At 42.1% G+C, this 13341-nt stretch overlaps 3 protein-coding genes across 6 annotated transcripts in view; 2 read left to right on the top strand and 1 right to left on the bottom strand.

Annotated features, from left to right (window-relative positions):
* The window catches only part of Appl (amyloid-beta-like protein), a 38847-nt gene extending 32980 nt beyond the window's left edge, over positions 1-5867 (top strand). For all 3 annotated transcript variants that reach the window (XM_070655219.1, XM_070655218.1, XM_070655217.1), the window contains exon 15: positions 181-5867. In XM_070655219.1, coding sequence (XP_070511320.1) covers positions 181-291 — 111 coding nt within the window. In that variant the 3' untranslated portion in view covers positions 292-5867. The remainder of the gene's footprint in view (positions 1-180) is intronic.
* Positions 5868-6371: 504 nt separating this feature from the next.
* Hsl (hormone-sensitive lipase) lies at positions 6372-12516 on the top strand. Of its 2 annotated transcripts, none has more exons than XM_070655216.1 (11): positions 6372-6504; positions 7722-8164; positions 8255-8459; positions 8530-8743; positions 8874-9055; positions 9171-9453; positions 9531-9756; positions 9872-10053; positions 10251-10585; positions 10699-10824; positions 10906-11612. In XM_070655216.1, exons 2-11 carry the CDS (start codon positions 7803-7805, stop codon positions 10972-10974), a joined length of 2184 nt encoding a protein of 727 aa, XP_070511317.1. In that variant the 5' UTR covers positions 6372-6504; positions 7722-7802; the 3' UTR covers positions 10975-11612. The 2 variants fall into 2 exon arrangements, 1 of the variants encoding a protein (XP_070511317.1); XR_011545630.1 differs by lacking the exon at positions 6372-6504 and adding an exon at positions 12242-12516 and having other exon boundaries at positions 6560-8164; positions 10906-11187.
* Positions 11929-13309, bottom strand: San (Probable N-acetyltransferase san). Its single transcript, XM_070655234.1, has 4 exons — positions 13082-13309; positions 12774-12930; positions 12268-12434; positions 11929-12188 (listed from the first exon to the last, which is right to left on the bottom strand). Exons 1-4 carry the CDS (start codon positions 13087-13089, stop codon positions 12017-12019), a joined length of 504 nt encoding a protein of 167 aa, XP_070511335.1. The 5' UTR covers positions 13090-13309; the 3' UTR covers positions 11929-12016.
* Positions 13310-13341: the final 32 nt, after the last annotated feature.

The raw sequence follows: 13341 nt of genomic DNA, 5'->3' as shown, positions 1-13341 counted from the left end.
GATTTTCTTCAAAGGAGAACTGTTTTTCAAATAAAAATGTAAAGATAACAGTAAAAGTATTAACAATACGCTAATTAACGCTTTACGTTTATTAGTGGACTAAACAATGATTATAATAATAAAATCAGTAGCTTAATTGATAACGTAACGCGACAACAGACTTTTTCCCTTTACTCGCAGGGCTTCATTGAGGTCGATCAGGCGGCCACGCCCGAGGAACGGCACGTCGCGAACATGCAGATCAACGGTTACGAGAATCCTACATATAAATACTTCGAGGTGAAGGAATAATTTGGCCGATGCCTCGCGGCTCATCACGGATACTTTGATTTCTGAAGCTGGTCGCAACCGCGTACTCATTCTCGCGTATTTTCTTCAAGAATCTCATAGTATTTTGTTAGAGTAAGATATATATATATATATATATAAATAGTATGTATATCTCTAACCCCCGAGATTCTTCCGAAGATCCGGGCATCCCAGAAGTGCGCAAATTCCCGAAAAAAAGAAAAAAAAAAAAAGAGAGAGAAAATAATAATAATAATAACGCGACGCGCGTGTCGATCATCGCGGTGAACGAATTGACAATATATATGTAAAATACAGTTGTAGCACGGACACGCTGGATGGGGGAAACGGGACGGATTCTACGGGAGACAAGGCGTAGAACTCCAGCATACACCTATGTGCCATACGAACACGCTGTCTTCGGAAGTATCTCACGCGCGCGTCGTTTTTGTTACGCTGTCGTGCACATCGTCGATACGGAAAACGCAGGAAGGAGCGCTCGCGCAGCAAAAGTAGATAACGCCGTTTGTAGACGTTAAACCCTCGATGTTCCTTCGTCTCTACACGTTGCACCCAATGTCGGAAGCGACCCGATTAACGACCCATACGACGTCGGAGCGCGTTCGCGAGGAACGACGCCGAACGTCGGCGAACGCGCGAGCCGCCGCGCTCTTTGCTGTAACCCTGGGTTCTGATATTTTCGGAGGCAATCAATGGCAATAAAACGTAAGCAGCTTAAATACTAAACACGAGGAAAAAGAAAAAGAAAAAAAATGAAAAAAAAGATGCGATAGCAATCGTAGTAGCTTGTCACTGTGAGGCACGTAGAAACAAACACTTCGATTAACGCTGTGCTGAAGCAATCGGCGGCACTCTCAAAATATCAGAACGTACCCGCGCCAATCCATCCTGATCGTTGCACGTTTCCACCCCTCTGTCTCTTCGTGGCGCAGCTGTTTTATTCCCTCCGTCTCCGTTCGATTCCCACTGCCTGGTTTCTCTCGGTGACCGTTTTTCAGTACTTAAACGTCTACTACCTAGATGATAAAGTTAAACCCTAAGGGTGAGCTAAGAAATCACTGACGTATCTCGAGTTAATGACGATGAGGAAAGCGTAGATATGCCCTGTTTATCATTCCACGCGAGAGGAGCCCGCTTCTGTCGAGGTGCTGAGAACGCTTGCATGGAAAATGTTCGGCAGCCCCGTCCGATCTCGCCGAGGTGCGTCCGCGACGCGTCGAACAGGTCATGCCGGCGCTGCCGAGCAAGAGGAACAGTTTAACCGGTGATTATTTTCGAGTGGCACTAGTACCTCCGACTGTCAGGTTAAGAAGGAAATATAAAAAAAAAAAAAGGGGAAAGGGCGGCAATCAAGGAATCGTTTTTTCTCTCATTTCCGCGTTTTGCGTTCTCGGGGGATTAAAAAAAAAAGAAAAAAAGAAAAAAAAATGGGAAAAAAAAGATCGTTCATACAATAACTATCTTAGGATTAATTATATACGACGACGACGATGATGATGATGATATAATATATTACACGTTTAATGCTTATATATTTGTATATGGTCAAACGGTAAAGACAAGTAGTAGCCAGCACTTTAGCGCCAGGGTCGCGTGGGGAAGCACAGTTCTTTTCTTGTTTATCTCGGAGTGTCACCATGTCCGCGCTCCCGTCGCACTTTATTTGTACAAAGAAGATCTCGGTGATGCGACGCGCCTGTCGCCGGCTGCGAAGACGCGGCCCGTAGAACCGTTTACCGTCCCTGCGGCCATCGGTGGTCAACGATAGCACCTAATCATACTGTAAAGACCTTGAGATATCCCTGGTGAAAAGATAGACGCAAGTGCTTACGTTCGCGACGTAAAAAAAAAAAAGATAAACCCACAATGTAAAAAAGGAAAGGTGAAATTAGGTTTTGTTCTTAGGGCGGAAGATTAGGATATATTCGCGACATGTCTCTGGAAGTTTTGAAGGTCGCCGATCGATAAAAACACAATCATCGCTATCGTTGGTGCACCGTTAACGCACCTCGAAACGCTCGGGTCGGTCAATCACCGGCGTATTTCTTTACGTATATCATTGCGGCTGACAGTGTTGGAAAGAGGCGGATTTGCAGCTTTCGGCGGCGCGCGATTATTATTAATATTATTATTGTTACGGTCTTTACGACGATTTAAGGCTCCCAAATAGCGTTATGTCGAATTGTAACGTCAGAGACGAGATTCTACACGCTGAAAACCATTTAGATCGCTTTGGTACGCTTGTAAATTAACCGGAAACTGAGATTATTGATAAAGCTATAAGAGAGAGTTAGTTGCCGTTGTATGCAAGCGTGCTGGAACTGTCTGAAGTTTCTTTTTCTTTTTTCTTTTTTTTTTTTTCATGAAAATATCTTTATTTGACGATAAGGCAAGAATTTCCGGCGTGTGACGTTTCGCTTCTAGGCGGTGAGATAATTTGGAGCCTTAAGGGGAAGAGTCACCGTTCTGTCTCTTGCGTGAAGTTACTCCAGGAGAAAGAAAAGTCAATGTAACATAAATTTGACATTGAATTGACCAAATTACGGCAAGTATATGCCAGCTTTTCGTCGTAATTGATCAATTTGACATCTAACTTATGTTATTTCGACCTTTCGTTTCCCTGGGATCGCTCGACCCGGTCCGTGCATGAGTAAATACATTCCCAATTAAGTACTAAGGTGGTCCTTTCAGTTGCGCCCGGTTTGCCCAAAACAAGACCGTGATTTTTCGATCACCGGCGAGCATCGGGTGCATCGACGGAGAACCGGGAAAGGCGATTTGTCCCTTTTTAGATTTACCGTATTTCCTAAGCGCACGTGAAGCGGCTGTCTTTCCTTTCAATCCAGCGCGAATTTCTCTCGCACATACCGATCGTTTAGTCTTCACGCAACTCCGGTGAGCAAGGGTGTGCATTAATCGGCGGCAAGAAGTTTAACAAACGAAGACGCAGGACACAGACACACGCATGAAACAACACATCGCTGAATGTTAAAAATATTATTTTAGATATATTGTAAGACGATAGCAATTATACCAGTAAATGTACTATGATTATACGAATAACAGCAGATAGCATCAATGCGTTAACAATAATGATATAAAATGTCTATTATATATGTATATGTGTGTGTGTGTGCGTGTGCTTGCGCGCTCGTGTGCGTGTGTGGGTGTGTGAGTGGACGACGTGCGGAGGTATTACATTGAGATATATATATATACATACGTATATGGATATATATACACATGCATATACATGTATACATATTAAGCATTATGTACCTATAGCATATATAGTCGTTAAACATCATGAAAATAACGTCGCGCGCGGAAAAAAAAAAAAAAAAAAAAAAAATCCGACCTTGATACGGATTCACAGATGCTGAAGACTACAATGCGGCCGCAGAGGGACTTATTATTTTTCTAAGGCTCATACGAAGCTAGAGCTGCTCTCGCAGAAAGATAGTTTGCAATCGTCGCGACTGGCCCGCGTTGAAAATGATTTGCGATCGTACATATATATAATACATATACATATATATATATATCGTTCGTTAAATTTTATCGTGATCGAGTCCAGATTTAAAACACAATTGTTAGCAGTCATTGCAGGTCAACTCGCCGATTTTTACCCGGAGCGATAGGCGCGCGATCGCGTTATATTCGCAGGCAGCAACGGTCCAAACGCTCACCCGGTGATCTTTAGTAGAAGGCGCCGGGGAGGTATCAGTATTAGCCAGTAATCGGAGCATATCACGTCTCGGTGATTCGATTGTAGACGGAAAAAAAAAGAGAAAAAAAAAAGAGAGATAGAAGGGGAGAGAGAAGGGAGAGAGTGCGATAGAAGGAAGGTCGGCGCGTGTGTGTGTGTGTGCGTGCGCTTCAAAATACTGTGAATTTGCATCGGGCCAACTCCGCGCGCATAAGTTTAAGAATTGATTTTTGTAAAGAGGTGTTAATATGATATATACGCCACGGTGTGTATATTATATTATAACGAGGCAACCGAAACTTAGCTTAAAAGCCATGTGAGACGTGGGGGAGAGGAAGAAAGAAAATGAAGATATACGTCCTTCAAAGCCGTAGTCCAGAGATTAAACGAGTCTAGAAACGGAGAGAGAGAGTATAATAATGAGATTAAAACTGGACTTTATTTTTACAATTTTTTCGCTGTCTCCTCGCGTCATCCTCTTGTCTTCAGATGGTTTATCGAGCGGCGCGATTACGTGTCCGAACACTGGACACGTTATCTTCGATTCCGAAAAGCACCCGTGTCCGTTGACCCTCGCGCGACGCGATAAGCAGCCTGATTAGAAATTCCGCAATTAAGAAATCAGTTCAGCTTTCATTATTGAAGAAAGTAAACGAAGGAAAAATAAAAATAAAATGTTAAGGCTCTGAAATGCCTATCGCGACACGTCGGATTGTGACATCAGAAGCGAGAACTTGCAAGCGACTGGAAAGATACTTCGGATCTAATTGTCTCCGTTACGTTCTTATCGTAGTGTCGAATAATTGCGAAAGCTCTAACAATTGTTGCGCGCGAAAGGTTTCGCTTTCTCTTTCCGTGAACGATGGCAATCCGCAGCGAGTGCGCTTAATTGCGTTAATTAGACTAAATCATGTTAACTAGCAATGTCACAGCTGAGCTTACAAACGATCGTTCTGTGAGAGTACCTTCAGCATATTCTTAGAACTTCAGTCGTATTGTCGCGCCGAGGAAAACTTGGCTTGCACAAGAAAACAGTTTCGTACTTTTTTACGCGCGGTTTTATGATTCACGTCTTGCACATGCACGCATGTGATAAATATTCATACGTGCCGTACGTCACGTATTTAACATGCACGGTATCGTTTGCTCATTTCCGCAGCAATTTAAAAAAAAAAAACAAAAAAAAAGAGAAAAAAAAAGATCGAAGGAAACGGCACTTAAAAAATTAAAAATACATATTCTTTCGGACCTCGACCATAATTTTATGATATCTTTTTAACGATAAATGTAATCAAGCCTGCTCACGCTTATCGTTAAAAATGTAAAATTACGGTTTATAAATTAGAAGCTAGAAAAGTATAGTTACTTTTAGACTAAACTATATAATTTTATAATATCTACTTGGAAATATCGGATCCAAGAGCAAGGGATATCTGAACCTCTCGGTGGAAACGAAGCTGGCGGATTCATCTTTATTTCTCCCCCCGACGTCGAACTCTGAAACGCATTCCGCAAATTCCAGGCTTCGTTTCCGTCTCGCGGGGTGCCCTTTCGGGGATTTTCCCCTTTGTTCCTCTTTCCACCGTTTTGCATTCGGCGGAACAGACGCCGCGGTTCGCCGTTGTTCACGAGAGGTGCAAGGGAGGCAGACTTGTCGAAAGAAAAGAAAAAAAGTATAAAAAAAAAAAAGAAAAAAAAGAAGCAAACTCTCCTCGTCCCTCTTTCTCCTTCGCAGGTATTTCTCCTCGCCGCTCACAAGTTTTAACGCATTATTACACCCCGTGAAAAAGAACGTATTGTGTTTGTGGATATATGTAATTTTACTTATCAATAAATAAATTATAAAGAACCCGTCGAGCAAACGTGTTTCGTTCCGCGATGACGCAGTGGTCCCGGATACACCTTGTGCAAAACGGACATCGCCCGATCTTCGATTATGTAACCTCTCGATTAAATTCATACGATCTGATTACCAATATTTCGTTCAGCGCTGCGCCTTTTCTGTGATTCACTCTATCGTGAACGCATCGACTCGCGGATGATCAAAGGTCCGCTTCGACTCGCTTAACGCAAACAATTCTGAAAACCGAAGCTTAAATTATTCCCCCGCGCAATAATCAACGAGAAACTTAATCACGGCACAATTTAGATTCCAGATATAAACCTTTGTTTTTTTTCTCCACGTTCGCTCGCGAGTGAAAAAGAGAAAAAATTAATTCGTTTATTTACGTGCGGAGTTAATAAAATTTGCATTCTTTCTATTCGTCGCTCGGCTCGTTATCAACGTTTCTGCAATCCATTGGTGAAACTATGAAGTGATTCTTTTGCTTGTTTTTCTTTTTTTTTTCCACGAAGTGATATCGCCAGAACGGTTTTGCGTGTTGTGCTGGAATAAAAGTAAGTAGTCTCGCGTCGAAACTACGATCGCACGTATCGGCAGCTGATGGACGCGGACGAGTCGCGACGGCGTATCTTCACGTTCCCAGGTGTGTTGTATTACTTTTAATTTCCTAACGCGATCTCGATCAATAATGCGGGCGACGATCGGCGATAATCGGCTGCCTCTAGGTCGTCGACATCAATGCCAGCGAGTGACAAAATTCAGTTTTAATCTGCGCGTGGGTGATACCGCTTTAATCTTAATTTTAATCTCGTTCTACCAGCAGGTGCAAGATTAACGTGATATCGAAATTCCGATCGTCGCGATTAAGCAAAGCATGCGTGAATCTTTCCGCATTAATGTTTATTATCTTGCACGTTTTCGTATTATATTACTTTCTACGTTTTTATTTTTATTTTTAATTTCTTTGTTTTTTTTATTACTTATTTGGGGTTTTTTTTCGTTTTTTTTTTTACGTGTAATATATTAGTATTATATAATAGAATCGCCCGTAACGTCAACGTTATAAAAAAGAAAAAAAAAAACGTTCTGACCTGCAAAATCATCCTGCTCGGTGTTTATTATATCATTTCCTGTTTACTCCAAGTTTCTTTTCTGAAACGTTTCTAGAACCAAGTGCCTTATCGCTGATTTGCGATATTCGACTTCTCAGCATTCATTGTTTCAGAGTTTAATCGAATCCTCGGAAGTTTACCGATTGTTTCGAAATTCGAAGCTTCGTAAAAATTGTCCAATACGTGCGTATCCAAAAGTATGCATCGTGTAGCGGTAATTTTCGAGTCGTCTTAACTACTTTAATTAATGAAAAAAAAAAGTTCAGAGATTCACGAGCTCGGTTTCAGACACGACGCGTAGTTATCGACGCATACCTATCTGTCTCTGACGCGCGATAATCGCGGGATGACGCAGACGACGCCGCATAGAGAATCTGGAACGTGGTCTGGTTCCGCGAGCCCGCGCGTCGCGTCACGTCGACGAGCCGACTCACCTACGAATTAAGCGTCCAGTTCACGTTCGGCCGGCCGCAGTCAGGGTTCCCTCGCGCCGAGAATCGATCCGCGAACGACGAACTCGGTCTCGGCTCGATCAGCTGACTTCTCGTTCTCCTGGACGGTAGCGGGCCCTCTCAGACCTAGACTCTAAATTAACCTCGTTCGCGATGGCCGCGTCGAATCTCCAATCTACTTAGTCATTCATCGTCCATTGTTTTTACCGGCGTCATGACTCGTCGCGCCACGGCGGCTGTCCAGGATGCGCGGTAAGGTCAGGGTTCACCTTTCTCACCATTAAATTCTCGCGCAGTTGGTCGTAACCCAGGGTGAGGTGGAGGAGAAGGTGACGGTGACTTAGCGGGCCACTCGATCGCGCGACGATCCACCGAAAATGTCGACGTTCAACGACGACTTCGAGCGGCCGTTCGAGGACTTCGAGCCGCTGCAGTGGGGCGCACTGCGCGAGATGTGCCGCGCCAACGTCGAGTACTTCACGCCGCACCAGGACAAGAACGGGGTACGGATCAAGGCCGCCTTGCTGGCGATCCTGGACTGCCTGACCGATCTCCAGCCGCTCTATCGCGAGATCGTCAGGTTCGCGCCGTACTTCGACTTCGACGAGGAGACCCCGGGTAACGGTTACCGCAGCTTCCTCTCGCTCGTGGACAAGTGCATCATGCACTCCAACCTGGTCTGCCGGCAGATGTACAACCAAAGGGACTCTGTGTTCTTTCGCAAGAGCTACTACATGAAGTAATTATCGCCTGGGTCGACCTTCGCGGTTCGTTCTTCCTCTAGGGCCACCTCGAACAATTAAGGCTAACTAGATTTGTGAACTTTCAGGGAAATAGAGGCGTGCTCCCAGCTCCTGGCATCGCTCTACACATGCCTGCAGCAGCTAAAGACCATGTACTCGTGGAGCACGGACGTGATGAACGACGGGAAACTATCGCTGTTTCCACTCGAGCAATACAGTATTCAGGAACTTCTCAGCAACGCCGCAAATATCAATCAGTATTGTTTTTACGGCAGGTGCTTGGGGTTTCAGGTATTTGCAAATAAGACACTTAATTAGAACTCCTTCAGAACGTTGTCTATATAAAATTTTCTCTTTACAGTTTTGCGAAAGCCTGAGACACGTTTTGAAAGCCCTGTCGTTTTTTATGGCGTCTTTCAGCGAAATGTATTATAGTAACGGTACGCTACTAAGTCTATGCACGAACTCCGTCAAATATTTATTAGATCCCGAAGCGAGGGCGCGTCGCATTGTTAACATATCTCAGCATGCTGAAGTCTCCTTTTGCCAGGCCTTCTGGTTTCTGAGCGAATCCGGTAAGATGTGAGGAAGTAAAAAAATTCTTTGTTGAAAAATAAATTTACGTTAATTAGAGAGAAAAAAAAAATATAATAATTATTTTATGCTTTATCAGTCAGAGTCAATAAGATTCTTTTCGCTTTACAGTCATAATGAACATGATGAACACGTCAAACTTGGCAATCAATCAAGTGATATCAATTCCGCCCGAGGAACTAATTCTCCCTACTCTGGACGGTGGAACTGTCTCCATTCCGATACCGAATAGCCACATTGGGAAGAAACCTATTCACGTTAGATTGCTCAGCTCTAAGCGGCGTCTAGGAATGGTACGTAAAATATTAACGTAAAATATAACGCAAAGCTATACGCTTGGAATAGACCTCCAAAAAATTTTATTGACACTTGGCGAATAACGTTTTTCATTTTTCACGTTTTATCAAGGTTGGATCGGGAGGTGTAGCAGGCGAATTACGCGGTCTGTGCGACGAGCTGATCATTCACACTCACGGGGGTGGATTCGTGTCGCAGACCTCGCGGTCGCACGAGATGTACCTGCGAAACTGGACGGTGACGCTCGGCGTACCGATCTTGAGCATAGATTACAGCCTGGCCCCGGAGGCGCCCTATCCTCGCGCGCTCGAGGAAGTGCTATATGCCTACGCTTGGGCGCTGAAGCACGCGAACACGCTGCTGGGAAGTACGGCGAAGAAAGTAATTCTCGTTGGTAAGGCAAAGTTGATTTAGCAATAACGCCGCACGTTGATTGAATATATTTTAATTTTATGATCGATATTTCGACAGGCGATTCGGCAGGAGGAAACTTAAACTTGGGAACCACTTTGCGGTGTATGCAGTTGAATATAAGAAAACCAGACGGCATTTTTATGGCGTACACTCCCGTACGCATCGAATTCGTCCCATCACCCTCTCGCATGCTTTGCCTTACCGATCCATTACTACCGTTTGGTTTCATGCTACGGTGTCTGAAAGCTTATGCAACAGACCCTGATAACAAGAAGCCTCTAAAGTAAGATTTCAATGTAAATTATATTTTATTTTAAGAGAGATTACTGTTTTAAAAGTAAATTAATGGATATTTTGCAGTTTGTGTAATAAAAATATTTGTACTGATTATTTTACAGCAAAGAAGAGGAAAATGAAGAGGACGCCAAGACGGACACAGAATCTTTTGCAGAAGTGAGCGAAAGTGACCTTATAGCATTAGCCCTGAGTCCAAACGGAGACGACGCGAACGACCCTCAAAAACTGATGTCCCTTCCATCCGACTCAACGTTAAACTCCGTCAGCTTAACGGAAGTCGATGGTACATTACCCACGTAAATTAATCAAGGCTGGTTTCTTTTTCGAATTCACAGATCAATTTAGATTAACACTAAAATATCTTGTCACAGTTTAAAAAGAAAACAGTCGACGTTTGGTGTTCATTAAGCTTCTAAAAAGTTTAATTATTATTAAATTAACTCATATCTCATTTAAAAAAGAAATCTTTTAACCCGACAGGTACCGAGTGTCCAAAAGCGCAGGCAAAGTCGCAAGAATTTATCAGCAAGTTTGTGAACATGTACAGAAACTCCGGCCTCGCCTCGACGTCGACGCCTGCCGCGCGAAACGACAGTGCCAGCAGAAATGGGAACAGCTCGGGGCAGAGTAACAAGTCGTGGTCGCTATTCGGGTGGTCCTTCGGCAGAAGGAGTAGCAAAGACAGTAGAGAGCTCAATATGGAGAACTCCCTTACTCCCGAAGAGTTCTTCTTCGCAATACCAAAAGATCCCTTTCTCAGCCCTTACATGGCGCCGGATAATATGCTAGTTAACATGCCGCCCATAAAAATACTGGTACTTGTTTGAATTCTAATTACTAACGAATAATGTAAAATTTAATGAACTTTGGATCGATACTTGAAATTGACGATGTTAAAAAACTTTACGTATGATTTGTTTGCTTCCAGACATTGCACCTCGATCCTACTCTTGACGATTGCATTATGTTTGCGAGGAAGCTTCGCTCGCTTGGCAATAAAGTCACACTAGATATTTTGCCGGGTTTGCCGCATGGGTTTCTCAACCTTTTGCAGGTAAAACTTTCGCTTTTATTACATTTTATTAGACTTATTATTATATCGTATATTTATTGAATTACTTTATCACTTTTGTAGACTTCGAAAGAAGCGATGGAAGGATCCGAGCTATGTGCCAGAAGAATAAAAGAGTTACTGGAACTCTAATTGTCCAACATTTAAAAAGAGAAAATATATAAAAAAATTATTACTGTTATAATATTAATCCAGGAAGCGGAGATGTCTACTTAAGTCTATTTCGGCAACGTCTATTTATACAGCCAATCCAACTATATCAGAATACGTCTAAATATCAGTCATTGTTTTTCTGCGGCTTAATTATATATTTTTCCAACACTCCAGGCCTGAAGAAAAAAAAAGGTAACGCATCACACTAGCAATTTTTTACTGTATTAATCGCGTTAGTCGTTACTGTTGTCACATTGATGTCATATTGTCGTATTCCACGACGTTATCTAAAAAGATTAGAACATAGAGTATTACGACTCCGTTATTCGATTAATATGTTAGTAAAGAAAAAAAAAAAAAAAACGTCCTGTACATATGAAGAAATGGATACTTAATATTTATTTATTTTGCTTTTTTTTTATATTTGTAAAACTATTTTTATAAATATAAAGGCACTACACGATGATGTTATGTTAGAGAGCGAGTAAAAAAGAAAAAAAAAACTTTTCTTTACGCGCGCGTGGCACTCATTCCCGCAATTTGTTAATTTTACACCAGACAACTTTTGATATGTAAGATGTTCAATATACTTGTTTCTTATAAATATATTTTTCAACGTGCTCGTCGTCATTTTAATCGTCACGATTTTCTAAAGGAGGACCGCTTGGATATGTTGTGTACAAATTTTTAATACGTAAAGAGAGTTTGATGGACAATAAATGTGATTATACAACAATCGCAAAATCGCGCTTCTCCTCATTTTGGAAGAAAAATCTTTTTGTCTTTTTTAAATTCTTTTTTTTTGCGACTTTACATTTTAAGGTTCTTAACAACTTATTACCGTCACATTTGATTAAGTATTCAGGTGCCTAGGTCTAGTTGTACTTTTATATACAGGAGGTACCATGGAATGAAAGCAGGAATAATCAAATATAATATAAAATGATTTTATTGACAGAACATGGAAACGTAAGTAGAGCCTAAATTATGGAAAAGATAATTTAATGAACAGTACTACGTGTTAGTTGGCCGTTTGATGATTCGTTTGATTCGTTCGTGGGCGCAGCGTTTTCTGTAGTACATGTGCGTTCGCCGGCTCTATTCTTTTATAGTAGTGCTCTTTCGTTTCGACAATTTCAAATCCGAATTTCTTATAAAAGTCGATCGCACCCTCGTTACTTATCTGAACGTGTCTACGAATATTAATTTTATTTTAGAAGTTATACTTTTTCATAATTAATTTCAGGATAAAACTGCACGAGTCATACTTACAAGAAGATAGAATCGAAATTGCCATCCTTATTAACATAGTTTAAAACGTGCTGGACCATAACAGTGCCAATTCCTAATCTTCTATAGGGATAAAGACAACCCAATGTCATTATGTATAAGCGCCTAGAGTTTTCGGAAGTATCTACACGACAGCAGACAGCCCCAACCTGAAAGTTGTGATACAAATTAAAATCCGATACACAATTGCCCGTTCACGAAAGAAAAAAAAAAAAAAAAAAAGAAAAAGAAGTGTTTTATTTAAAGGTTAAAATACTCGTCTTTAAAGCTTTCTCAATTTGCGAAAAGAACTTTTAAATATCTGTTAATCTATTAATTTGATCGATCTAATAACAATAATGATTTTCCTTAATAAATCCCCATTCGAACCAGCTACATTTTAAGTCAAATTAAAATTAGCAGTGTCATGTTTCTCCCAATTGCAGGTCTTCATACAGTAAAATTCAAGAGTTGCGAAATTAAGCAAAAGTCATCTGAAATCCATCTACCACAATGTCATTGTAATAAGCTAGTTTGGCGAGCTCTCCGGCTTCCAGCACGTCCTTGTAAAACTTTTCGTTGTACGAGACCGGGAACACGACTTGGTTGAGCAATTTCAGCTGCTTTATGTTGTGCGGCGTCACGTCGCCCAGCTCGATTTTCGACCTGAAAAAAAATCGATAAACAGGGACAGTTCTGGGAAGAATAGATAAAGAGATCGAAGGCCGGGGCGTCTGCCGTGCGTTTCTTGCCCGTGGAGGTTCGGCAAGGCGAGAAACTTAGCAGACCACCGCGACTTAACCTTAAAATCGCGCACCTGGTCATATTGGCGGACGTCGAGGATAAATCCCGCGACCTCGGCGGAAATGTATACTCCTTGCGACTAATTGTCGACGAGTCTTATCCTGGTGAATGAAATCAAGTGTCGAGTGACCGGCGAGTTAACTACTCACGCCCAACGTTTTCGCGCGAAATTCTGGCAGACGAAAACATAACGAGGCGGACACACGCGCGCGCGGGCGGACGGTCTTACGACTAAAGTTCCGGTGAACCGAGTAGTGATGGGAGTCAACCGAC

Source organism: Cardiocondyla obscurior, linkage group LG04, assembly GCF_019399895.1.
Source record: "Cardiocondyla obscurior isolate alpha-2009 linkage group LG04, Cobs3.1, whole genome shotgun sequence".
In the NCBI taxonomy this organism is placed as follows: Eukaryota; Metazoa; Arthropoda; class Insecta; order Hymenoptera; family Formicidae; genus Cardiocondyla; species Cardiocondyla obscurior.
The sequence above is the reverse complement of the archived record's forward strand: the minus strand, read 5'-3'. Positions and strand labels throughout refer to the sequence as shown.

What these genes read in the sequence shown, in the direction of transcription:
- Hsl (XM_070655216.1), top strand. Translation starts at nt 7,803, where the DNA reads ATGTCGACGTTCAACGACGACTTCGAGCGGCCGTTCGAGGACTTCGAG. An exon ending in CGCAAGAGCTACTACATGAA is followed by an intron (nt 8,165 to 8,254) that starts GTAATTATCGCC and finishes GTGAACTTTCAG; the next exon opens with GGAAATAGAGGCGTGCTCCC. An exon ending in GATAACAAGAAGCCTCTAAA is followed by an intron (nt 9,757 to 9,871) that starts GTAAGATTTCAA and finishes ATTATTTTACAG; the next exon opens with CAAAGAAGAGGAAAATGAAG.
- San (XM_070655234.1), bottom strand. An exon ending in CTTATTACAATGACATTGTG is followed by an intron (nt 12,435 to 12,773) that starts GTAGATGGATTT and finishes CACAACTTTCAG; the next exon opens with GTTGGGGCTGTCTGCTGTCG. An exon ending in AATTTCGATTCTATCTTCTT is followed by an intron (nt 12,189 to 12,267) that starts GTAAGTATGACT and finishes TAATATTCGTAG; the next exon opens with ACACGTTCAGATAAGTAACG.